Genomic DNA, 25,601 nt, shown 5'->3' on the forward strand with positions numbered 1-25,601 from the left:
ATAAGTAATCTCCATTAACAGAGATCTCTGAGGTTGAGTCCATTCCTAGAGGGATTCATTTAAGAAATTGTGGCCTTACCAGAATCTGGCTTCCTCGATTTGATCCTTCTTAGACGTAGGAGTCTCCCTAATGATGACCCCCAAAGGCTGCGGCTGTCAGGGGACTCGGACTCTGCCCAGCAGCCACAGCTCAGACAAAGACACGGGCACACGGCCCCAGGGCAGGGCTGAAGAATGAGGACGGAGTGGCTTTGTGTGAGCGCAGGTCCAGAGCCCCTGGACAGTGGTCTTCTGCAATGTAGGAAATGAACTCAAAATCGTCTGTGAAGCCTTATTGTTCCCACACTTATCTCCCAGGCTTCAGATCCTTTTGGTCAAAGGCTCTGTGTGTGTGTGTCTGTGTGTGTACACACCGGGAGAGCAGAGGTGTCTGGGCCCTCCTTATTGGGTGCGACCCTCATGTAGTTACTGAGTGCTGAGGCTGGCTCTGATAGCCCATCAAAGAGGAAGTCATATCACAGAAACGCATCAAGACTACAACATAAAGAACCATGGACACGGATTTCATCTAAGGTCTAGGAGTGGGGGGGAAAGAAAAAGAAAAATAGCCCTTTGTGGTAAAGGGCATGCTGGGAAGGCGAGTGCCTGAGCCGCCTCCCCAGAGCATGCTGGGAGGATGGGCACCAGAGCCGCCTCTCTAGAGCATGCTGGGAGACGGACACCGGTACATCTCCAAGGACTGTACTTTCCCCAAGGCCCCCCCACCTGTATTCCCTCACCCACCGGAACCCAGAGACTAGAGGAAAGTTTGTCCAAAGATGACTGTGGGCTCGAGTATGCCGCGGTTCTCTGCAGGCCCCCCACACTGTGGAGGGTAAGTCAGCAAGTGGGGAGAAGAGTCAGGATGAAGAGTTGGAGAAACAGAGAGGCAGGAGAGAAACAGGCTGACAGACTGAAGGGCGTGGGGAGAGTGGGGCGGAGGGTTCGGCAGCTGCTAGCCAGAGGTGCTGATGTACAGCTGGCTCTTGAGGATGTAGTCGATGACGGGCTGAGACAGGTAATCCACAACATGACCATCCCCATGCTGCAGGGCCAGCCTGGACAAAAAGAAACGATCCATCAGTTGGGCACCTCGTAAATCAGGACACACCTGCTCAGACTCTTCCAGGAAGAAAGAGAAACAACTAGTGGGCTGCTAGGGGTCTCCCCAGAACCCCATTTACCAGTCTTTCCTTAGGTTGAGTAGACAGCACCATTCTAGGGCAGCTCTTTCGTCCCCACAATGCCCTCCCTATCCTAATGACACCATCTCATCATCGCTCAGAGGACCCAGGGACAGGTTATGTGTTAGTCCCTCTGATCTCCCTTCTCTCAGTTTTCTCCTCTGTAACAGGAGGGTATTGGTGGCTACCTCATCCCATGAGCTGCAGGACTAAACGAGTCATTATCCAAAGCCCTGAGAGGAGTGCCAAGCACACCATAGTCACGTTAGTAGGAAGTTCACGACTCCCCTTTCCTTTTGCTGGCTTCCTCCCGTGACGGTCACTGCATGGAAATCTAACTGTCCACTTCTTTTCCTTCCTACAGGAAGAAATGTCACCAGGACATTTAAATGTCATCATCAGCGGGGAGCTCTAGGGTCTCAGAGAGGCACAGAGAGGTGCGACGGGCCTCCAGCGACCCATTTTGGCTCCTGTGACATTTTGTTCCAGTCTTGGCCTGGCTGCTTCCTCTTGTCTCCTCATGTGAAGATCCTGGGGATGGTAGGCCTACGGAATGAATTTCAAAATTCATACACTCTTCAAGATGTTCATATTCTAGCAGCATCTGAGCCCTGTCTCGTGAGATTCTGGGAGGCTGCCTCACTGTCTCTGCCATGGATACACTGTCTGAACTGTGTGGGCGAGGTCCCTAAGTGCCTGCTGGTCACAGTAAAGCTTCTTGAAAAGGCACATGTGCTTCCACACAGCGATCACAGCTTCATCTGCATCACCCAGGCAGCAGATCTCCGGCCACCTGCCCCAGAAATCTCAGTTCCGTGGGTCTCAGCAGAGCACAAGACTTTCTCTTTGGGTCAGGTTTTTCACAGTGACTCTGGTGGGCAGCATTCCTGTCTCCATGCACTGTCATTGGGCTTCTGCCCTCCCTCCCACGTGATGCTCCTCTTGCAAATTCATTCACATCCTCCTTCCAGGGATAGAGTCCAAGGAGCGCATGAGTCCTGGACCTGATTTTTTTGTTTGTTTAAATATTTGTCATAGATGATACTGCTCTTCATATTCACACTCACTTCTATGATTTCTGAGCCACCAAGGTTGGTGGATTTTGACTGCTTTTTAACCTTCTTTTAAATGGTGGTGTTCCCCATAGACCTCTTTTAAATGACTCTCCTTTGAGCTCATCCACAACTGCCCTCTTAACTTACACTTACAGGCTCCCAGCTCTCCACTTCATGCTTTCATATCTCTGTATTCCATCCATCTCCCCCTTCTACTGGATGTTTCCACTTAGGGTTTGTGGCGGAGACTGTTAACTGACCCCTAATATCCACTCCCTCCTTCTCCCACGTAGTGGTAGAACCTTCTGTGTCTTACCTGGGAACCTGGTCTCCTAACTCTAAAGCCTATTCCCCAGCCTCCAGTGAATTCAGCTGGCTGTGGCCAGACAACTGAGGCCAAGCCTGAGACAGTGGGATGCCAAGGGAACTGAATCGGGACACTTCACCTTATTTTCTTTCAAACCTTGTCTTTCCCTCTGGCTGAGAACAAGTCGTACCAGCCGCTGCAGACCCAGAGATAGGACCTCCATGTTAAAGATGCTCATTAATGCATTTGATTATTCCATGAAGGAAAAAAAAAGTCAAAACCTAAACCAGCTATTGTCAAGTTGAGAGAAGAAAAAAGGACTTTAAAAAAAATTCTGGATATTGGAGTACTTTTATCATGACTTCTTAGCCCACACCTTACAAACGTAGTATTTCATAAGCGCCTCAAACTAAATCATCTTCTCTCCCCTTAAACCAGCTCAGACTAGGTAGAGGGCTTTTCCCTTTTAAGAATCCATGACTGGGGACAAGCGTCTGGGTCCAAACAAGACATGGAATACAGGAGTGGCAGGCAGTGGCCTGAGTCCCAGGGCGGGCCCGGATTTAGCAGAGTTAGGTGGAAATTTGCAAGCCTGCTTGGCCAAGAGCTCTCTGGCCATTTGTCAAACGCACCTGCTCTTGGTTGAACTGACAACAGACATGGGATGGTTGATGTCATCCTTCACCACCATGATGTTGTTCTGGAGACAGAGCAGAGAGGGTGACGGTCAGCCACTCACACTGAGCTCCTTTGCTCCCACCCGCCTCAGCCTCCCAGGCTTCTCAGAGTTCGCTCAGCAGAGAGATGGCGGGACTCACTTTGTATTTGCGGAGGATTGAGGAATGGTTCATGATTTGGTCTGTGTCAGCTGCTTCTCGGGGCACCACCACGATCCCAAAGTCCCCAACAATCACCTCCATCTGAAAAAGAGGGGTAGGACAGTAGAGATGGAAAGAGAGAGAGACCTTTAGTAAGACTCTGATCCCAAACCCCTGTCAATTGGCTACTTCACAAGGCTGAACTATTGCCCAGGGAAAATTCAAGTTTAGTTCCAAACTTGGCTTCTCCAGTCAATTCCATCAGTTAGCTCCTTCACGTACCAACCCTGACTTCAGGGTTGCTTGAATGAGTGGAGACTTTACCTGGCACACAAGAAGATTCTTGATAAAAATACTTCTAGAGTGAATGAGAGGCAGTGGTGGTTTCCCGGGAGTTTGGCTTTCCATTTAGGATAGCCAGGTTTGAGTTCCCACCCATGAACCTCAAGCCCAGTCGCCATTTGTCTGTAATTGGAGTCGGGGGTGTTGCAATGACACAGATCAGTTGACCAGGAAGCAAGAGTTTGGAAATGTGGATGATTTTATGCCAACTTGACCTTGGGTGAATGGGTAGGGGTGGCGTCCAACCTATCCACCTGATGATGTTTCCTTGGGGGTCTGATCTTTTCCATAAGGAAGATGGTGAGGAATTTTCTTTCCCTCTTTTAGCCTTTGTTTTCATCCTTGCTGGGACTCAACTGCCTCCAGGGGTGGCCCCATGTGGGCGGCTGACCCTGGGAGCCACCCTCCCAGCTGTTGGTGCCCTGCCATGTTCTCATCGACCAGCCTGGGATCACCCTGCTTCCAGCGTCACCATTCTGTATTGTCAGCTGGCAGCTATGTGAGCCTGAGAGGGCTCCCTCTGGCTAGCATCGGACCCGTGGACTTAAGTTGGACCAAGCTAGTATACCTTCTTGATATAAAATTACGCATTGTTATAAGAGCTATAAGATTCCCCCAATAAAATGATCTATTAAAAAATTACTCTTGATGTAAGTTCTTTCATACACATCGATGAGAGTCACTGGTTCTGTTTCTCTAGACAACCCAGCCTCACACAGGTAATTACTTCCCCCATCAGCCCGTGGAGACCCCATCAATCACATGAGGCTGAGCTCAGCCTCTGCTGGGTATGGGAGCCATGTAATTTGGGACTGACTTGACAGCAGCTCATGGCAAGAAACACTGGGTGAATACGTGTCCTTTCATGTCTCTGGGCAGGTTTTCTCCAATTTCCGAGGCTCCCGGTGGGTTCCTAACGCTGCAGGAAAACACGAAGGACACGTGTGCCTTACCTGGGAGACACAGATCCTGCTCTCCAGCAAGCATAGCTCAGCCCTCTCATGCAAAGGGCTGAAATGCACCCTCTGCTTCCCTGGGTCAAAGCTGCTGTGAGACTCAAGAGCAAAGGCAAACGGGGAGTGTTTGGAATGCACTGCTTTGTGCCCACCAGGGACAGGGCTGCTGCTACTCCTGAAGGGGACTCCTGAGGTCACCCTTCAACAGGAGCTGGCTGCCAGAGTGAGAAATGAACCTTTCTTTTCCGATTAAAAAAAAAAAATCCCCATTTTCTGAAGACAGAAATAGAATACAAGTTTGGAACATTCAGGGAGGCGGGGTGGGGACAGAAATCCATCACAGTCCAAATGTTAGCATTTTATTGAACTTCTGCCCAGGGTTTTCCTGCATGCAAACAGGTGCATGTGCCTACAGTGAGATGAAACTGAAAAGCGAGTTACTTCCCCTGCCTTGTTTTTGTCCACTTACCACCACAGTGTGAACATTTTCTCAAACCTTTTAAAGAGATCCAAACATAGTGTTTAGCCATCTGCGCAAACCTCATTGTTTTACTGCTCCACAAGAAACCGTGATTCAGGACCCCAGGCCTACACTGTAGATCTCGTACAGTGACTTCTGATTTTTTTGTGATTATAAGTAAAAAGTTGATGATGATCCCTACACACAAATCTTTTACCACGTCTCTGATGATTTCCTTAGGATAGGCGGATCAAAGGCTGTGAACTGGCCATATTTCAAGTTCTTGAGACATATTTCCAAGTTGCTTTCTGGAAAATGTGTGCCAACTTTGATTTTCAAAGGGCCTGGGAGCTGCGACATTGACTACAGCTTGGAGCTTGCCTAGGCCTATGTAGGTTTTGCCAATTATGGATCCCCGGTGAGGCAAGGAGGGGAGGAGGCAGGTTACTTCTTAGCAGTGTAGCTCGTTAAAGAAAACCTAGTTAGGGAGCAAGGGACCAAGACTTTATCCATGATTCTCCTATGGGGTTCACCCAGAGCTTGTAAGTGGTTCGTCCCAATCCAAACGCCTACTGGAGAAGTGCTCAATGCAGATTATGACCCCATGTATCTGGGGTGCAAATGCAAAACCTCAGTAGAGTCTTGGGGGTGAACCAAGTTCTGGGTTCACCAGTGTGACTGTTAGATTTTATGTCCACTTCAATTTGTGTGGAGTCCAAACTGTCAATCAGGTAACAGCCTGACAATGCCTATTCAGAGGGGTGGCCTTTTTGTAAGAGAGACACTCGGGACCACTCCGCTCTCTTTGCCCCCTTCCCCACCCTGCTCACTGGGACTTTGTGTCTGTCTCCAGGGGCAGCCCCATGTGGACTGCCTGACCCTGGGAGCTGTTGCCCTGCGATCTTGCCAACAACTTTGGATCCACAAGACCCTGCACCCACCAGCCTGTGATCTTCTTGCATCCTGCTTCACCATTCTGCATCATCAGCCTGCAGCTATGTGAGTCTGAAGAGGGATCTGGCTAGCAATGGACCCGTGGACTTCTGTTGGACTGGGCTACGATGCCTTCTGGATATAAAATTATTCCTTGCTATAAAGTTCTTTCTTACACATATATGAGTGTCACTGGTTTCGTACCTCTAGACAACCCAGCCTAACACGGACATTCAAAAAGAATCTAAGGTACTGGTTGTCAAACTGGGCTGCACATTAGAAGCACCTGAGCTTTCAAAAATCCCAGAGCCCAACTGAAACCCAACTAAGGCCAATTAAACCAGAATCTGGGAATGGGATTGAGGCATCCGTACTGTCTTGTTTGTTTTAACCTCCCAGGTGATTCTGCTAGATAATCAAGCATGAGACTCGGTGCCATATGTTCTGAATTCAAACACCAGGGCACTGGGTAGGGCAGAGAGAGAGGCAGAAAAGGAGTGGGGAAGGGAAGAGGGGATATTTCCAGGCTGGTCTGTGGGGAGATTCCTAAGCTGTGTGGCCATGCAGATGTTTTGATATATCTGACATCGATCCTATGAAGCAGGATTTGCATTCTGTTAAGAACTTGATGGAGGTGTCACATGATGCATGGAAAGATGGGGCATGCAACGTGTGCAGCGTGGAAATCGAGGCTCGGAATGGCAGCGTGGCCTGTGGGAGAGCTTCCTGTGGGAAAGCTGCTCTTTCCACTCGGGAATAATGATCCGAGCAGCCAAGCAATCACAGTGCCAGGCTGTTTGGGCGGGGGCAAGCAGAAGGGAAGATGTTTTTCTCTTCCATACACAAGTGACAGTGTTGCCCCTGGAGAATCACAGGGAGGTGAGGGCCACAGGGCCACAGGATGAGACCCCAGCTTCAGCTTCCTGCAGGCAACACCCCTGTGGGGCTCAGGCCAGAGCCTGCTGATGTGCTTTGCCCTGGGCACAGACACTAGGGCCTGGGTGTGGTTCTGAGTACGTGTGTGTTGGTCTACCCATCGCTCTCCACGGCTCAGCTGCCCTTCCCACTGCCACCTTCATCCCCATCTGTGCTGGGCTCTTCCGGACGGTCCTCGGACCCCTCTGGTGACTTGGTTTTGCTTTCCACTCATCTCTGTGAACTCGAAGTATCGGCGTGCTCCAAGACTCAGCCCTGGGCACGCCTTTCTTTTCGATCTACACTCACACCTTTATGATTGTACCCAACCCTTGCAGGGAGCCCCACATCACATCTCAGGCATGGACATCCCTGCTAATGTTCACACTGGTATGCCCAGCTGCTTTCTTGACGCCCCTCCTTGGATGGGGCATCTCAAACACGACAGGTTCAAAATGGAGTCCTGAGTCCGCTAATAAAAACAAACAAAACCCAAAACCCAATTCTCCTGCAGCTCTTTCCACTTCAGTAAATGGAAACTCTACTTGGGTGGTGCCTAGAGCCAAATGCTTTGGGATTTCCCTCTTCCGCTCACATCCCACAGCAGATCAGCTTCACGGCATGACTGTCAAAGCAAATCCAAATTCACTGCCATCGAGTCAATTCTGATTCACAGCCATGGACAGTGTAGAACTGCACCTGTGGGTTTCTGAGACTGTAACTTAAAAAAATTTTATTGGCATATAATTAAAATATCAGACAATTTAATCGTTCAATAATATTAAGAAGAATGGTGCAATCATCACCACAATCAATTTTAGAACATATTCTTCTTCCCTGTGCTCATTATTATTAGCTCCCCATTTCCCCCCAACCTCCCCAATACACTATCCCTAAAGAAGAGGGAGACCCAGAGAGGTACGATCCACAAAGATAAATACCATTACATACACAGTTTTGCATTACCAGAAATAACACACAATCATTCACAAGTGGATACATAGACAGACAAGATGAACAAGTATGAGTAGGCGGGGGAAAAACCGCACACAACCATATATAGGTTTGGTAGATGATATTTCTACAAACCTATTTGTATGTGCTGTAAACATACCCAGGTTTCTAATAGAACAAACAGAGGGGAAGGCATGCAAACTGTCTAGCCATAATCAAAGACCTGGAGAGAATGCGTCACAGAGCTTGGAGGTTAGGGATACACATCTCAGGGGACATGAAGGTTAACCACATAATGGAGTTTAAAAAGACAACGTTCTTCATTCTGTTTCATTGAGTAACAACTCAGGTCTAAAGGGCTTGTGAATGGCCATGTAAGGTGCTACTATTGGTCTCTGTGTTCAGAGGAAAGAAGACTGATGATGATTCAGGAAGCATGGAAACAATTAGTCCACAGGACTAATGAGCACTGCAAACCTCAGCTTCCACCACCTGAGACCAGAAGAACTAGATGGTGCCCGGCTACCACTACAAACTGCTCTGAAAGGGAACACAGTGGACGTTCCTGTATAGAGTGGAAGAAAATGTGGAACAAAACTCAAAGTCATGAAAGAGACCAGGCTTACGGGTCAGACCGAGTCTGGTGGAATCCCCCAGAACATAGCCCTTTGTGACCTTTCAGGCCTGGAAATGAATTCACCCCCATGGTTCAATGTTCAGCCAAACAATAAAGAGGTCCATACGGCAATACACACACACACACACACACACACACACACACACGTGTCTGGGTAGCATAGTGGGTTAACACATTCGACTGCTAACTGCAAGGTCAATGGCATGAACCCACCAGTTCCTTCTAGGGGGAAAGATGAGACTTTCAGCTCCTGTGAAGATTGACAGTCGTGGAAACAGGACAGTTGTATTCTGTTCTACAGAGTTACTATGCGTTGGAATCTACTGGCTGGCAGTGAGTGAAATAAGATTGACTAATCACACTAGGGTGGCACACATGCCTTAGGATTTGAGAGCAAAGGGTAGCACTTGCCCAAGGACTAAGTTCAGAAGGAAGAAAAAGTTAGGAAAGAAGGAAAAATATGCATTAGAAACAGAGGGAGAAGGGGAAGAAGTGATATTGTATTGTTGATAGTGCAGCCAATGTTATGGAACAACATGTGTATGAATGGTTGAGTGCGAAACTGATTTACTCTGCATATTTTCACTCAGTTCACAATAAAGTGTTAATTTTTTTAAAGGTGGGTGGGGAGACCAAGGTGAATATCAGAAGAGACCCTGAAACTTGCTCTTAAATGTAGTATAGCTAAAGCAAATGGAAGAAAGGATGACAAGAACTGAACAGAGATTTCAAAGGGCAGCTCCAGAAGGCAAAGTGAAGTGTTATAATGAAATACGCAGTTGACTTTGGCCAACACATTGAAAAACTGAAGAAAACATTCGAGCCTCTAGTTGCAATATTGGACGGAGGAAGTATTAGAAGAAGATTGCAGGAACACATAGAATCATTGCGCCATAAGGAATTCATCATTTCAGGAGGTAGCATAGGAGCAAGAACCAATGGTATTGAAGGAAGAAGTCCAAGCTGAACTGAAAACCTGAGCATAAAACAAGTAGCCAGGAACTGATGAAATACTGACCGAATTACTTCACCAAATGGACGCAACACTGGTAGTATCTTCCAGCCTCCTTCCCCCAATACCTCTCACCCATTGTGGATTCTGACTCACAGTGACCATAGGGCACAGAGTAGATCTGTTCCTGAAGCTGCTTACAAGGCTGTAACATTTATGGATGCCAACTGATAGATCTTTCTCCACCTTTCCCCCCAGAGCAGGGCAGCTGGTGGGTTTGAAGCACCAACCTTACAGTTAGCAGCTGACTGCATAACCATTGTGCCACCAAGGCTCTAATCAAAGTGGATCTCTGTGCATCTGTGTGTACAGTTCACTGCTGTGCCCCGATGGAAAGGCCCTGGCGCGCCATACATACTCACTGGATGCCACTGAGTGCTTGGAGTCTTCTCTGGACTGAGAAACCCTCGCTGTGGTGAATTGGAATCGACTCAAAGGCAGCCAGTTTGGTTTCGGTGAGTCTCTAGATGTCAAAGGATGCTATCATTGGGAGCTCTGAGAGAGCCTAGGAAGTGACTCTCTAGACTTTCAGGTTCCTGACAGGTGGGGATGCCCTCACTGTTGTGTGTTCCCAGGTCTGACCTGACCGATCAGAAGCATCTCCTTGGAGAGCTTCAAATACAGCCCTCACCGAGAGACTTTGGTGAAGCTTATCTGGGCAGGCCTGGAGCCTCTCACTGAAAGAAGGCTTCCTTGCTGCTTCTGACAGGCATCCAGGTGTGGGAATGGACTGCTTTAAAACACAGGCAGATGGCTAAGCTGCTAACACTGGCCTGGCGTGGGCTGAGCCAGCAAGCACCTCTGGGGACTATAGCAGAATGGGGTCCTCACAGGTGCGCCTGGGGCAGGGGTGGCCAGGGAAGACATCTGATGGCAGGAAACCGAGGGCTGCTTGGGCCCTCTCTGCACACAGGTCATGCGAGGAGAGGGCCCGGGCCTCCTCCACTGCACAGTCCCAGTTTTGCATGAATTCTGGCTCCTGGTGACCCCATATGTACAGAGAACTTCTCCATAGAATTCTTAAAATTGTGGCCTTTTAGAAGTAGATGCCCCAGCCTGTCTTCTGAAGCGAACCTGGCATGAATTTGAACTACCAGTCTTTCAGCTAGCAGGCAAGTGCTTAACCCTGCATGCCATCTGGGTCCTCTTGCACTAGAGGTCCAGGCTCTGTAGGCCTGTCCTTGGCGAGGGGGTAGTGGGGTGGGTGCGAGTGTCTGGCCCAGGGGTCCTCAAACTAGGACATTTATCTGGCCCGCCAGGTGTTTTTGCTGCCGCTGCCTGTCCTGCTTAGCAGCTGACTCGTCCAGTGTGCATAGGAATTTGTTCATAGTTTTTTTTTTAAACTATAGTCTGGCCCTTCAATGGTCTGAGGGACAGTGAACTGGCCCCCTGTTTAAAAAGTTTGAGGACCCCTGGTGTGGCCAATGCAATAGGACTCCCTTGATTAGCAAGGCCCTCTCTTAGTGGTAGTCAACAGGAGCTCACGTGCCAGACCGCGGGGCAGAATTGGGCATGTTCATGCTTCTCCCCCAGCAGCAATCTGCAGTCCTCGGAGTTCAGCGCCGCTGGGCTGTATTGTGTCTCAGAGGTGGAGGTCTCTGACATTCATCCTGCTTCAACTTCCGCTCACAGGCAGGGCTTTGATCAGACCTTTTCATCCCTTGTCAAAGGCTCTCCAGGGGGTGTATGGGTGGGAATGGGAAGAGGAAGTTAGAGGGGTGGAATCTGCTTCCCTAAAGTGGGGAATCTGAAGGAAGGATTTGAGACTTGTTGGGGTGGGAAGTAACTTGGCTTTGGGGGAGAGGATACTCCAGTGCCATTCGGCAGACCTCTGGGAAGGAATGTGGGGTTACTATCATCCCCTCTCGGGAGGCTGAATTTTCAGGTCTGCCCTGCCAGGTTTCAGAAGGTTATGGGGGGAAGGGGGTGGGGGGTGGTCTCAGCCAGGCACTTTCTTAGGGGATGAGCAAGAGAGATCGGGCTCCATCCCTTGGAGAGCTCACTGTCTGGTGAGCTCATACATCATAGGGTTGCTTATTTTCCATTGAATCTCATGTTAGGAAGGAGAAGCAGAATTTGTTATTGGGTAGTTGATGACTGGTGGTAGCTGAAGTCTTATGGGTAACTGGTAAACGTTTCGGTCACATTTCCAGGTGGAGGCTAACTATCGAATGGATTGAACTTCTCCAGTGTTGTTCAAGGTGCCTGTTCATTCTTTTATTAATTTAGTTTTACAGTTACTGAGTGTATGTGGTGTACCTGCTGATGCTGACCAATCAGACAAGAAAGGGATTCAACATGGAAGTTGCCCCAGTCAACACCGTCTTTTGTATGCAATTGCACCAAGCCTACACATTTTTCCAACTTATATTGGGTACATTTGCACTGCTAAACGCAAGGTCAGTGCTTCACCGCCACCAGGGAGAAAGAGGAGCCTGTCTGCACCTGGGAAGTCTGGGGAACCCACTGTGGGCACTGTGAGTTGGCATCAACTCGATGGCAGTGAGATACTTGCTCTGTGTCAGAATATGTTCAAACATCTTCAGGATTTTCAACTGAAGTATCCGAAATGTCTGAAGCAGCATTTTGCTTTCAAAGATGGGGACTCAGACACCTATTTAGAATTCATGTAGGACATTTCCTGTACTGACAAAACTTAACCTTCTAGTGGGGAGAGCTTATCAACAAACAAATATATAAATCAGAAGCGGAATACAAAGCAAAATGGCTTTTATGCTGAAGCCATAATGGCAGCAGAGACCCGACAGCTCCTGCAAATCCTATGAGGGGCGAGAAGACAGAGCAGTAGCAACAGGACAGGGTGGGGATACTGCTGGCATTTCATTCGAATGGCAATAAAAAGCCATTACAGTTGGAAGGGGCTCAAGGGCACTCAACAATCAGAGAATACATTAGGCAGAGGGCTTTATTTAACTAGCAATTGGATTTGGTTTTCATTGCCTGGCCCTAGAAAATCTCTCAGCTCAGCTCCTCAGTTGGGTCATTCCGAGATCAGGGTTCAGAATCCCGCCCTAGTAGAGCCCCAGTGAAGACAGTCCGGGATGGACACGGGCAGTCCGTGAGGAAGGAAGGAGCAGGCACTCAGGAATCCACTTTGCGTCAGGCGTGGTACTAGGAGCTGTATCTGCTAGCAGATTCCATCCTTCAGCAGCTATCTTAGGAGACGTGGGGTCTCAGTTCTCAGTTTATAGATGAGGAAACTGAGATGCAATGCAATTTAATAACTTGCCCATGTGGTATAGGTAGAAAGTGAATATGTACCCCATTCTGGTAGTACAGTAGTTAAAATGTTCAGTTGTTGACCAAAATGCAGTGGATCAAACCCACCAGCTGCTCTATGGGAGAAAGATGAGGCTATCTGTTTGCATCACAAAGAAACCTGTTGGCAGTTCCACTCTGCCCTACGGAGCTGCTACGAGTTAGACTTGGCAGGTGGCAATGGGTTTGGGTGGGTCTGCTCTAACTTGAAGGCTCTTTCCACCTCATGCTGTTTCTAGATCTATTTTTAAGACTCACCTTTCAGTGATTTGAAAATTCATTGATTGGAAAAATATTTTGAGTTGAAAATATATCTTATCGATTTGTGAGGGAGGGAGGGAGGGGAAAAATGAGGAGCTGAGACCAAGGGCTCAAGCCGGAAGAAAATGTTTTGAAAATTATGATGGTAACAAATGTACAAATGTGCTTGACACAATGAATGGATGTCTGGATTGTGATAAGAGTTGTACGAGCCCCCAATAAAATAATTTAATAAATAAATACATAAAAATAAAATATAATAAAATATATCTAATTTTTTCCCTGTCGAGGATCAGGGCAGGCTACGTCCTCATTTCGTACTCTATGTCTCCCCCTGCAGGATACTGCTTTGTAGCCTTCCGGGCCGGAGCGTGCTGGCGTGTACGGGCTCCATTCATTTCAGAGGAGCGTGCGCAGCCCTCGTCCTGACCCCGGGGTCCCACGGAATGAAGGGGGGCAGAGGCCAGCGTGGTCATGGCCAGGAAGGTGGGCATGCGTTTCCTGGACGGCCCTGGAAGGGTGCTGCGAAGGGGCTTCCCAGAGGAAGCCATCCTCGATCCTAGTCCCATTGGTCACTTGGGGGTGGTGGGTGGTGGGGAGGGAAGGCGGGGAATTCCAGACCCAAATCAAAGTCTGAAAACCAAACACCAGGGCGCCTTTCACACGAGAACCAGAATCCCCCGAGGCAGGAGCTGAGCCTCCTTCCCTGAGCCTGTCAACTGGGCACTGGTCTTATCAGTACAGGGGCCTAATCCCCCGGGGTGGAGGCTTCCATCAGCCTTTCTGGCTGGAGCTGGACTATCTAATAAAAACCATCTGGGCCCGAATGACCGAATGTTTGTCCTGGGGCCCTGGGATTGCATGTGTGGTGGCGGGTGCTGCGGACTCTTCCTCTGCTTATTTTCCTTGGTTGCTTTCCCAGAGCTGGTGGATACAGCTGGTTGGTTGGAAAAAGGTTGGGTAGCACCAACTAGAGCCAGCCAGAGGCATGCTGTCCTTTGAGATGTTCAAAAATAAAGAAACTAAACAAAATAATACATTTTTAAAATAAATTAATTAATGTAATTAAATCCCTCAGTGGCCCCTCTCTCTCTCTTTTTTCCCCTGCCTTGGTACCTAATGGTCCACCCTTAGGGATTCATCCCTTTGGGGTCAATATTGGCTCATGCTCATTTAAAATGCAGCTCCCTTTGAGAGCAGCTAATTCACTGAATCATTAAACATAATGATTTTTGCCTATTTCAGCCAGGTGGAACCATTTCTCCAAAAGGTCTTGTTCCCACCACTAAATCTTTTACCACCTCCTGCCTGGCTAGAGCACCACCCATCTGTCTGTCTGTCTTGCTGTGGTGGCTGTGCGTTGCTATAATGCTGAAAGCTATGCCATCAAGTCATGAGTATTTCAAAGTATAGCATAATCACTCATGGTAGACAATTTCAAAGGAACTTCCAGATTGAGACAGACGAGGAAGAGAGGCCTGGAGCTACAACAATTATCTAATGAACATCCTACGGGCCACCACAGAACAGTCTCTGATACCGTGGTGGAGGTCACTCAAACGGACCCAAACCAAACTCACCGTCATTGGGTAGACTTGGCCTCATCGTGGCCCACAGGACAGGGTAGACCTGCCGCGGAGAATTTCTGAGGGGGTAAACCTTTTCAGGAGTAGAAAGCCTCATTTTTCTCCCGAGGAGCGGCTGGTCATTTCGGACTGCTGACCTTTTAGTTAGCAATCCAGCATCTCACCCACGACACCACCAGCGCTCCTGTGCCCAGCGTATCGGCAGTACTCAATCCACGGTTTAAAATAAAATGAAGGGGCAGCAGCCAACCAGGTATTGAGTGCCTATTAGGTTCAGGCATCCTTCCTAACGTTTAGGTATTTTATTTTGCATTACATAAAGAAATGATAGGGGAAATGAGGTCAGGGGCCTCACGGTAGAGGCATGCTGTGTTCATCCTGGCCCTCCATAAGCATCTGCTGGGAGACTGATGGAAGGAGACGGTCCTTGAAATAGAATTAATTGGCCAGATTACCTTCCACTTGAATAGGATGGAAAAGCATCTGGCAGCCCAAGATCCCCAGACATGGGCTTTGTTTCCGGAAGGGAAGAGAGCGTAAATGTTTTCTGCTTCACCCGTCTGTCTGTCCACAGTTGACCCTGCAGCCTCGGCTTTGATTTGCCACAGCTCGCGGCCCACACCCCAAGCCCAGCATGGGCACTGCTGCTGAGGTTCAGGGGAGGAAAGGATGGAAGAGGAGGGTTTTCTCACCAAGAATCAGGGGGTGGGGCTGTCTAGGGGTTGGGTGCTGATCTCCCAGGCTGGGCTGGGAGCTTGGATCTTGGTTCCCTCAGGAATCAAGAATGAAAAGGCCAACAGACAGGCCATACAAACAACCTCTTTGTGCTCCAATAGAGGGAACGTCCATGAATATGTATGGAAGTTTCCCCATGGAATGTAAGGGGAAGGAGGGGCTGGGGGCGCCACTGGTCAAAGGAGGTTAGAATTTGCGTGGGCTAATGGGCCTTTGTGCCCAATGGGAAATGCCATGGGGTGTGTTTATGGTGGCTGGCGGGGTGGGAGGCTTTCCCTTCAGCTGTGTAATTGGATTTCTGCTTGGAAGGACTCAGGCCTGGAATCCAAGCCACAGAGGGCTCCGCTTGCGTCCAGCCGGGGTAGAGGGATGCTCACTGCACAGGTCCTCTGGCCCATTCATGGCAGACTGGTGGTGGGGCTCTTAATTCTCCCTAGACCAGCCTGGACTAGTGGCTCTCGCTGACCTCGTTTCTGAGTGGGGAAGACACACTGAAGACTGGGCTGAGGAACCAGGACCTGGGAAAATCCTGACCACACTGCTGTCCCCAAGATGGGCCTTGGGGACACTGGGCTCGGCGCAGAGAGCTTCGTCCACAGGAGTCACTTGGGGTACCAGGGGGTAAAGAGAAATGTCTTCTGATAAAGGGATAAACGAATGAATGAAGGACTAAAAGCTGAGACCAATAGGGGGAGGTTTGTTTCATATACTTCATTCCTAGAAGTCTCACGGTTGGGGATAGAAATCCCTAAAATAGGTTGCTCCCGGGCAACCCCCATAGGGTAGAACTTTCTAGCAGAACGGGCAGGGCTCAGTCTTGAAACACCTTCCATCTCCAGACATGATCGACCCAGCCTTCTCTCAATGAAGTCGGTGGGACTATCACCCAGTATCTAATAGTTTGTGCTCCGTGCATCCCTTTGCTTGCTCACGCTGAGCCCTGTTTCCAGCAGGACAGTGGACCGGTGCCTTTGAGGACGTTTGCAGGGCTGGGGGGCGGGGGGAGGTGTGGGCAGCCCCTGAGGTGTGGGAAGTCAGCAACATAGCTGTCTAGAGAGGAGAAAGAGAACGAGGGGAGGCCTTTTCCTTTCTTCTTCTTCTCTCTCCCTCTCCCGGCCCTCCCTGGGGGCCCTTGTTGTGCAGTGGGTGAAGCCCGGGCTCCACGGGAGAAAGATGGGACCGTCAGGAGGTGCCGCCTTGGAAACCCTATGGAGCAGTTCTACTCTGGCCTGGAGGGTTTCTATGAGTTAAAGCGGACAGGGGGTGACAGAGGTCTGGTCTCTTGGGTTTCCCCTCTTGGTCACACATGACTCTTACACTGACGGGCTGGAGGTCTGTGAAGCCCACAGCCCGCTCTCTCTGGGACACCCCCTCGGGCAGGGCCTCAGAGGAGGAGGAGGGCTGGTGGGGAGCCAGGGGTGAGGACCACACTGGCTGCCCACTCTGGTCCAAGAGCCCCGGGCCCCGGCGGGCGGCAGCACCCCTGCCTCCAGGCCACCTTAAGGAGCACAGACGTGGTGACCCTAACACACTGATGCCAGAGCCCTGGCCTCTTTCCAGGCCCAGCACCTCTCAGGTGCTGGTGATCAGTCACAACTGAGCCTAAACGTTAAGGATGGCATTGGACTTTACATTTGATTTAAGTACATTAAACGTGAGATGTCTGGCACACTTCGTGTTGTGGGCTGCGATTCACATTAGTTATGTAAGGAGACGGCCCCTTCATCTATTTGCCTCTCTCCCTCAGAGGCAGCAGTCCCAAGAGTCCCTCAGGTTGGCCATGGGCTGAGGCAGGGACAGAGCGATTGGTTGAACAGAGGTGGGGAGTAAGCAGTGTGGGTCGGCTACTATACGGGGATACAGACCAAACAGAGCCTCGCACACCAACGGGAACAGACTTGGGGGCTCCCACGGGAGGGAGGGCGAGGGGGAGAAGAGGAAGCAGCAGACTAGGAGGGTTGTCAGGTGTTGGCTTGAGTGAAAGGAGGAATAAAGACCCACAAGTGGGCCAAGAAATATCAGGGGGGGAGTTGCAATGGACTCCAGGGGTGGGTGGGTGGGGGCTGATGAATGGTTTAAAGAGTTGATGCAGAGTTAATAGTCTAAAATGTACAACAACACCCCCGCCCCTCACCCTTAATTCACAACAAAAAAATCATTCAAAAAAGTTTATACTGGGAGGGTGAAGGGAGGGTGGGGTGGAAAGGGGAAACTAATTACAAGAATCTACATATAACCTCCTCCCTCGGGGATGGACAACAGAAAAATGAGTGAAGGGAGATGTCGGACAGTATAATACATGACAAAATAATAATAATTTAAAATTATCAAGGGCTCATGAGAGAGGGGGGATGGGGGAGCGGGGAGGGAGGGGAGAAAATGAGGAGCTGATACCAAGGGCTCAAGTAGAAAACAAATGTTTTGAGAATGATGATGGCAACAAATGTACAAATGTGCTTGACACAATGGATGCATGTATGGATTGTGATAAGAGTTGTGTGAGCCCCCAATAAAATGATTAAAACATTTTTATAACCTTGGAGCCCTGGTGGCATAGTAGTGGTGTGTTGGGCTGCTAACTTCGAGGTCAGCAGTTCGAAACCACCAGCCAGTCTGAGAGGGAAAGACGAGGCTCTCTACTCCCATAAAGCCTCAGAAGCCCACAGAGGCCATTCTACCCTCCCTGTAGGGTTGCCAAGAGCCAGAATTGGCTCGCGGGCAGTGAGTTTGGTTGTTGTGTTTTAATACCCTGTGGGACAGTTCTGTCCTGTCTGAGAGGGTCATTCTGAGTCAGAATTGACCTGATGGCAGATGGTTTGATGATGGTCAAGAGAGCACCCCCACCCCCCACCCTTTTCCCACGGCCAGTTGTAAGACACTGGAACTTTGTGATTCCCCCAGGAATGCAAAAGGGGAACCTGGTCCAAGGCCACGGTCTCACTCCACCTCCTTGATCACATTCCTGGCAAATCCATGGCGGCTGGTTTCCCACATTTTCTGTTTTAGCCCCAAAGTCAATTCCCCAAGACCTCACGCACTGCCCAGAGGAGGAGAGACCCAGAGTGCTCTCTGTCCTCCGAGGTTGATATGCAGCGCTGCCTCCTGGAGGGAAATCAGAGGAACTGGAGCTGGCAAGCTACTGGGAAGGAACAGAATAGAATTGGCCTTGTCGGGTGGACTCCAGGCCCCAGAAAGCCTGGGCCAAGCCTCCCAGAGGAGCCCTTCACCCAGGTAGTACACAGCAGCCCTGCCCCTGCACCCAGATCCCCTGCCTGCCTCCAGGCACTTCAGACTGCTGTCCCAGCTGCCCACTCCATCCCTCTACATCTCACCCAAACTGCCCGCCTCAGCAGGGGACAGGGCCCAGGCAATCGCCTGGATTTGCCTGGATCCTTGAAAGGGCTTTGCTGAGATCTGTACAGAATTTTGCCCACATTACTAGTTACTTCCACAGCACCTTGTGAAGCAGAGAGGAAAGCAAAAGCTAATTAAGCCACTTAATCCCGAACTGAAAGGAGATTTAGAATTTCACCTGCTCCAAATTGTTCTGGGTGGAGATGAAAGGACTTCACAGTATCATTTGCTTCCCTAAAACTCTCCCCCCTCTCTTGGTTATCCCAATCCATGTTAGCACTTCGGGCTTTCACCGTGGACAGCTCTGCGGATGGATATGTGTGTGTCTACTTAGGTAAATCCACTTATTAACCGCTGTCGCGTGTTAACTGTGTGCCAGGCACTGTGCTAGGCACTTTACGTGGGCAGTTTCATTTCGTTCTCTGAAGGCCGATGCGCTGACCCTATGGTCATTCTCATTGTGAAGAGGCGGGAAACCGCAGCTCGGATGAAAGCCGTGATGAGTACGACTTGGGCTCCTCTGGGCCAGCTCCCTGCCATCCAGTTGATGGAGACACATATCGTCCCTAGAGGGCAGGGGAGAACTACCCCCTGTGGGTTTCGAAGATGGTAAGTCTTCATGGGAGTAGAAAGCCCCACCTTGCTCCCGAGGAGCAGCTGGTGGTTTCAAACTGCTGATCTTGCAGATCGCAGCCCCATGCATGGAGGGAACAGTCTCATTCATTTGGTCAGCTTCTCTCTCTCTCCAGTGACAAGCTGCAAGGTGTGCAATCACCTGGCAGAAAGCAATTTGGCATTTGATTCTTTTGAGTTGTTCCAACGGCTGAGGCTCATCGATAAGGCTGACCAGTCCGAAAAGGCCTGCCTGCGGGGCCAGGGCTGACTGAGCATCATGAGACAGGACGTCAATATCCGGATCTTGTGGTGACATTGACGAAAGCCCTGAGCCGCTAGGCTCAGGCGTTGCTCCCTGGTTGGTGACTATGCCCAGGAGAGAAGAGAGAAGAAGGTCTTTCTTTGGGTCATGGAAGCTCCATGCTAGATGGGACCCCATCTTCATCTGTATCCCTTTTAGTCCGTTTGTTTTTTACAATAAAGCTGTAGTAAGCACGGTACACCCACTGCCATTAATCAACCCTACAGGACAGAATAGAACCACCTTAGAGGGTTTACAGGGCTGTAATCACTTCGTGGAAGTAGACCATCACATGAACAAAGATTTCACACACAGATACCTGGCCATCTAATCTAGATCGTAAATGCGTAGAGCACAAACTGTTGTATATCTCTCTAGCATCTCTGTTTAATACAACCTCCATCAAAAGCCAGGAGGGTCCTAGTGACCTTTTGCCACTAGCATCTCTCCTCTTGACCTCTGGTTCCTTGTCAGGCAGATTTAGGGTGGTATTAACGACCTCTACGAAAGGAAACACACAGAAGCGTCAAGCAGGCAGAGGGTGCTTGCCTCTGGTTTGGGTTCTTCTTCACCACCGCCAGTACTGCCAGTACCGGTTGCCACCGCCAGGACCAGTTGGAGCAAGGTATTCTGTGACTCCTGTTTGGATCACAGGGGTCAGCAGGAGGAGTGTGAACATGCAGTGGGAGGTAAGGGGCTGGGTGGGGAGGGTTGTCTTCTGCAGCCTAGGAATGGATTACTCTCCTGGGTGCTCACCGGAGGTGGGAATTACGGAGGGGAGGAGGAAGACGGTTAGGGAGGAAAGGCAAATAAAGGGGCCAAACCAATTGCACACATACACACACCCTTCCTTTCCCCTCTGCTCCTTGAGAGCCAGAACCCTGCTACTCACGTCTGCCTCGTTCCAGAGCCCCGGGATACAGAAGGACTCCAGCAGGTCGCTGCCACACAGCAGCAAGATCCGCAGCTCTGCGGAGAGGGGACAAGAAGGTTGCAAAGGGATGCAATGAGTCGGCGGGGACCTGGAAAACAGCCCTGTCTCTTTCAGAAAGCCTTTCCACATGAACACAGAGTTCCATGCTGGAGGTTCCGGACCCAGCTTTCCCAGACACCCCAGACCCAGTGTGCAGTTCAGAAACCTCCATGTGCCTGCTCCTCAGGCACATTTACAGACACCTCCCTACCCTGCGTCCCCTCCCTTGTGGGAGCATGGGGCAGAATGGATGAGCAACTGTCCCAGGTCGTCTGGCAGGTGGGTCCCTGGGTGCTAAACCAGGATGGTTGGTCACCCCAGCCTGGAGGAGGGTTTTGGCTGAGTAAGAGCTGAGGGACTCCCCTGGCGCTGTGGCAAACCTAGCTGTCACTGTGTTAGGGTTCCCTGGCACTGCACTATCCGGGGCCTGTCTCCCTTTGCAGGTGCCATCGAGGGAAGACGTCCGGGGCACCCCGAGAAGCTGAGTTCATCAGACACTAACAGTCTCTGTGCGCCCACTGCTGGCCCTGCCTACTGCACCCATGCACCAGGCTCCTGCCTCCTGGCAGGTCCCTGCCAGGCACCCTCCCTGCTCCTCCGTGGTTGCCCTTCCCTCATTAAGCCCACTCTGCATTATCCCAGTGAGGCCCAGTGTCTCTGCAAACAGGGACTTCCATAACGGGACTGCTCATTAAAACCGAGCCCTGAGGAAAAGGAAGCCTGGGACACAGCCCACAGTGTTGGGTGCTACAGAGCCAGGTTTCTAGGTCAGCACCAGTCCCCAGAGGTTACTGCCACTCCCTGCTGCCAGCCCAGCCTGCCTTGACCCCCTAGCCTCCCACCAGGGTGCCCCCCAGCGCCCTGAGGAGGACTTCTAGATGGCGGTTTGCCCTACTGCAGCGGGCATGTCCAGATGTCTCTCTGGCATGGGACAGACACTGCCAGCAGCTCATCATCCTCAGGAGCCCATTGAGCGATGGGCTCTTAACTCCTAAATCTCCCTGCTGCCTCTCTTCTCTTCCCCAAAGCGTACTGTAGTCTGATGGTCCATAACCACCGTCATCCGACGTTTCTCCTTAATCCCCGTGTCATGGCAGTGTCACTGGTACACAGTAGGTGCTCAGGACATGCAGAGTGGTGAATGAGAAGATCAGCTGATGCCAGAGGACACGGGCAGCCAGGGAGGCACCAGAGAAAATGCTTGTCTGAGTTGGGGGTGCTTTCCACACCCACCAAGGGCTGCCGGCCCAGGTCCCCACCTGTGGGGGATGCGCAGGGCTCTGCGCAGCTGGGAAGAGCAAGCCGGCCTCTCCCCTCCCTGACTCAGAGCCAGGCTGGAAGGCTGAGGCTCTGTGTGCACCTGAAGATGCAGTTAGGGGATCATGTCTGGGGAACCTGCTAGCCCTTGGCGTCCTCCACAGCAGAGGTTCTTAAAAGCCCAAACCCAAACTCACCGTCATTGAGTCATTTCCGCCTCATCTTTCTCCCATAGAGGGGCCGTTGGGTTCAAACCACTACCTGGCAGCCCAATGTGTAACCCACTGCGCTATCAGGGCTCCTTCCTGGGGGCAATGCAGCAACATCTCAGAGATCTGTTGGACTGTCACAACTCACGAGGGGGGGCGGGGGCGGGGAACGGCTGGCACCTAGTGTGTAGGGGCCAAGGAGACTGCTGAAGATCCTACAATGCACAGAGCAAGCCCCGTAACCGAGAATGATCCTGAGTCAGCGGTCACCAGCACTACCATGGACCACCCCTGCTCCACAGTCAACCACAGAATGGAAGACATTATATTTGAGGCCGAAGCAGACAGTTACATCTCAGGGTCTTTTCTTGTTGCAGGGAGCCCTGGTGGCATAGTGGTTACTGGTTGGGCTGCTAACTGTAAGGTCAGCAGTTCAAAACCACCAACCACTCCTCAGGAGAAAGATGGGGCTCTCTACTCCAGTAAAGAGTTACAGTTTCGGGAACGCGCAGGGGCAGTTCCACCCTGTCATATAGGGTTGCATGAGTCAGCAACGACTCGACAATGACGGTGCGTTGGGTTTGTTCTCTTTTGGAGATGCAACAAGTGCTCTCGCCGCCCCGACAGGAAACCGAGCCAGGAGTGAGATCCAACCTGCAGCCGCTGGAGGGCAGCGGTGGTTTCTCCTGGGTCAGCGGCTAACACTAGGTGGTCCCCAGCCCTCAGGAGTCAGTCCTGGGGCAGTGACCAGGAGCAGTCACCTGGGGAGCGCCTTCAGAACCGGGCCTAGGATGCGAACTGAGCTGGAGAAAATGCCTCCTTCTTTCTGGTGAAGCATGGGAGGGGGTTTCAAAACGGGAGCATCTGTCGTGAGCCCAGCAGCTTCCTCTGCCTCTGGGCCCACCTCGTTCCCCAGCTCGCCCCCATCCAGGGTGGGCAGCCTGAAGGGCGCTTGCTTCATACAATCCTCTCCCAAGAATCCCAACTATGTGAAGCCCAGGCCTGCAGGGAGGCACAGTCCAGCTTCCACCACACCCCGAGGCAACCACCTTCACCCAACAGGTGGGAAAACCATCCTGCCAGCTGAGACCACCCACCTCTCCATTCTCCCAGCCTGAACCTTCTCCATCCCCCTGCCTCTCTTCAACACACTGGGGGGCCCCTTCTCCCCCAGTGAGCAGCCTGGGGGAGGGAGGGGCAGCCTTATAGATCAGAAAGAGCCTGGTAGAACCAGAGCCCATGGCCCTTAGACAGCCCTGAGGCTGGTACTGAACCTACAGCTCAACGTTCAGCCATGATAGGCAGGCCTGTAAAGTAACGCCAGGGAGAGGAGGGGAATGCACTGGTCCTGGCACCAGAAGGGCAACATCTACCCAGGGGGGAAGCCCAGAAGGCAGGAATGAACCTGGTGAGCAAGAGGGGAAGGACCTGGGCTAAGTACTATGCCAGGCGGGGAGTGCAATCAATGTCCGGAGACAAAAGGGGTCTGAACTGCCCAATGGACACCAAGTCGCTCGGTGAACTTTTACCTAATTTGCCATAAAGGGTTAAAAATAAAATCAGCCATTAGAACTCTCTGGCACACGTTTCTCCCCAGACACACAGGGATTAATGCCACGGCAACTGATGTCTGTTTTGTCTTGAAAGCCCTCGCCAGGCCGGTGACAGTGCAGCGTGCCCGTCTGTAGACAGGGCTCTCCCGGAGCCAGGGGATGCCCTGACGCTCCAGCCTGGGTGCTGGGGAGATAGAGTTGCAGCCTTGTGGCCACCAACGTTTGTTTCTGTGGATCGAGAAGGGAGAGCAGTCTACCCCGGAGTAAAGGCTGCTCTGAGCTCTACTGATGAGCGGTGGATCCTAGCCTGGGGCAGGAAGTGCAGGGAAGTGGGCCTGCGGGGTGCTCAGGGTGCCCTGCTCACACTCCCGCCTCAGTGTCTTCTGGGAGTTCACCCAAGAACTGGGCACCCCTGCAGGTGGTCCTCAGTGCGGTGACATGTAGTCAAAAGACGGAGCAAGTGAGGGGTTTTGAGTCATCATCACCCTTGTTTTCCGCGTGTAACGTCTTGCTGTGAATCCGGTGAGGCCTTGCCCAAGTACAGAGACACACGTCATCAGCATGGCAACCAACGAGATCGGCATGTTCTCCTAACGCTCTCCGCTGCCATCCTTGCAATGTGCTTCTCTTACTTCATTTCCTTCCCCTGTTTCCTGTTTCTGCTCCGCCCTCTTTCCCAACCTTCTGAACTTGGTCTGGTAAAAACTGCCCTTTTGATCTCAGAGAGTTGCTTATTCTACCACAGAGGTGAATTCCCTTCCAGATACCAGCGAGAGCCATAGTCTGAGGGCTCCCGCCAGTCTCTATCCAACCAGTAAGCCTGGTCTCTGTTAGGGAGAGACCAATAGATGGCTGCTGGGTGGCTTTTAAGACTTCAGTCATTATTCACCGAGTAGGTTGAAGAACATTTCCTTTGTGGGCTGTTATCCCAGGAGACTTAGTGTCCCCTGAGAGGAGGGTCCTTATGCCCCATTCCCTCCAGGAATCTGGTTATGTCTAACTCTGCCTCCTATCCACACCACCACCTTCGTGGATCTATTTGCTGCCAAATCACCTTTAATTTTAATGCAGTGTGTTTACTGGCAAGTTTAGATGCCAGAGCCCTGGTGGCGCAGTGGTTAAGTACTCAGCTGCTAACCCAAAGGTCGGTGCTTTGAATCCACTGGCTGCTCTGCAGGAGACCGCTGTGGCGATCCTTTCCTGTGAAGATTTTTGGTCTAGGAAACCCTGTGAGGCAGTTCTACTCTGTCCTGTGAGGCTGCGCTGAGCTGGGCAGCATTGGGCTTGGTTTGGGGCTGTTTAGATCATCTCATATTTAGAAGGTGATTTCTACCAAGTGGTTAGACATCAACATTTCAGGACACGGAACAATTGTTGCTCGCAAACTGGTGAGAGCCCGCTCCTGCACCCCAAGCCTCAGGCCCGAGGACACCCAGAGCTGCCCTGAGCCTGAGCTAGGAGGCTGCTGGGAGAGCCTGGTGCTCAGAAGCAGCCCTGCCTTGCCCAAGGTCACAGCCACAGGCCTCGATCACGAGGAGGGGTGCCCAGGGGATGCTTTCAGCAAGAAGTTGAAGACTGAGCATCGCAACAGGACACCAGACCACCCCTCAGCTGGGAGAAGTGGTACTCCTGCTGTCCCCAGCCTCCTTGTTACTGGGCCCCAATACCTATCCCATCCTCTACCTCCATTCTGCCACCTGCCCTCCCTTTCCCCAGCTCCAGCCCGTGTCCCCACTTCTCACCCACTGTGGAACCCTGGAGAGACTCTTGTTGTCTGGGTTGCTTCTTAGGGAAGGCTAGGACTGAACTTTGGCTCCTGGGTTGGATGGCTCCTTCCCTTCCCAGCAGAGCTGGCTGTCTACTGGG

The 25,601-nt window shown here is 51.1% G+C and overlaps 1 protein-coding gene across 1 annotated transcript in view; it reads right to left on the reverse strand.

The window, feature by feature from the left end:
• Positions 1-546: 546 nt before the first annotated feature.
• Positions 547-25,601, reverse strand: part of NMNAT2 (nicotinamide nucleotide adenylyltransferase 2) — a 199,658-nt gene continuing 174,603 nt past the window's right edge. Inside the window, exons 9-12 of the mRNA XM_004706685.2 lie at positions 20,636-20,712; positions 3,404-3,505; positions 3,218-3,285; positions 547-1,097 (exon numbers count right to left, since the gene is read on the reverse strand). Of these exons, the coding sequence (XP_004706742.1) occupies positions 995-1,097; positions 3,218-3,285; positions 3,404-3,505; positions 20,636-20,712 (350 nt within the window). The 3' untranslated portion in view covers positions 547-994. The remainder of the gene's footprint in view (positions 1,098-3,217; positions 3,286-3,403; positions 3,506-20,635; positions 20,713-25,601) is intronic.

The sequence above is a fragment of the Echinops telfairi genome, unplaced genomic scaffold (assembly GCF_000313985.2).
Source record: "Echinops telfairi isolate 266 unplaced genomic scaffold, ASM31398v2 ScPeMD7_7424;HRSCAF=8462, whole genome shotgun sequence".
In the NCBI taxonomy this organism is placed as follows: domain Eukaryota; kingdom Metazoa; phylum Chordata; class Mammalia; order Afrosoricida; family Tenrecidae; genus Echinops; species Echinops telfairi.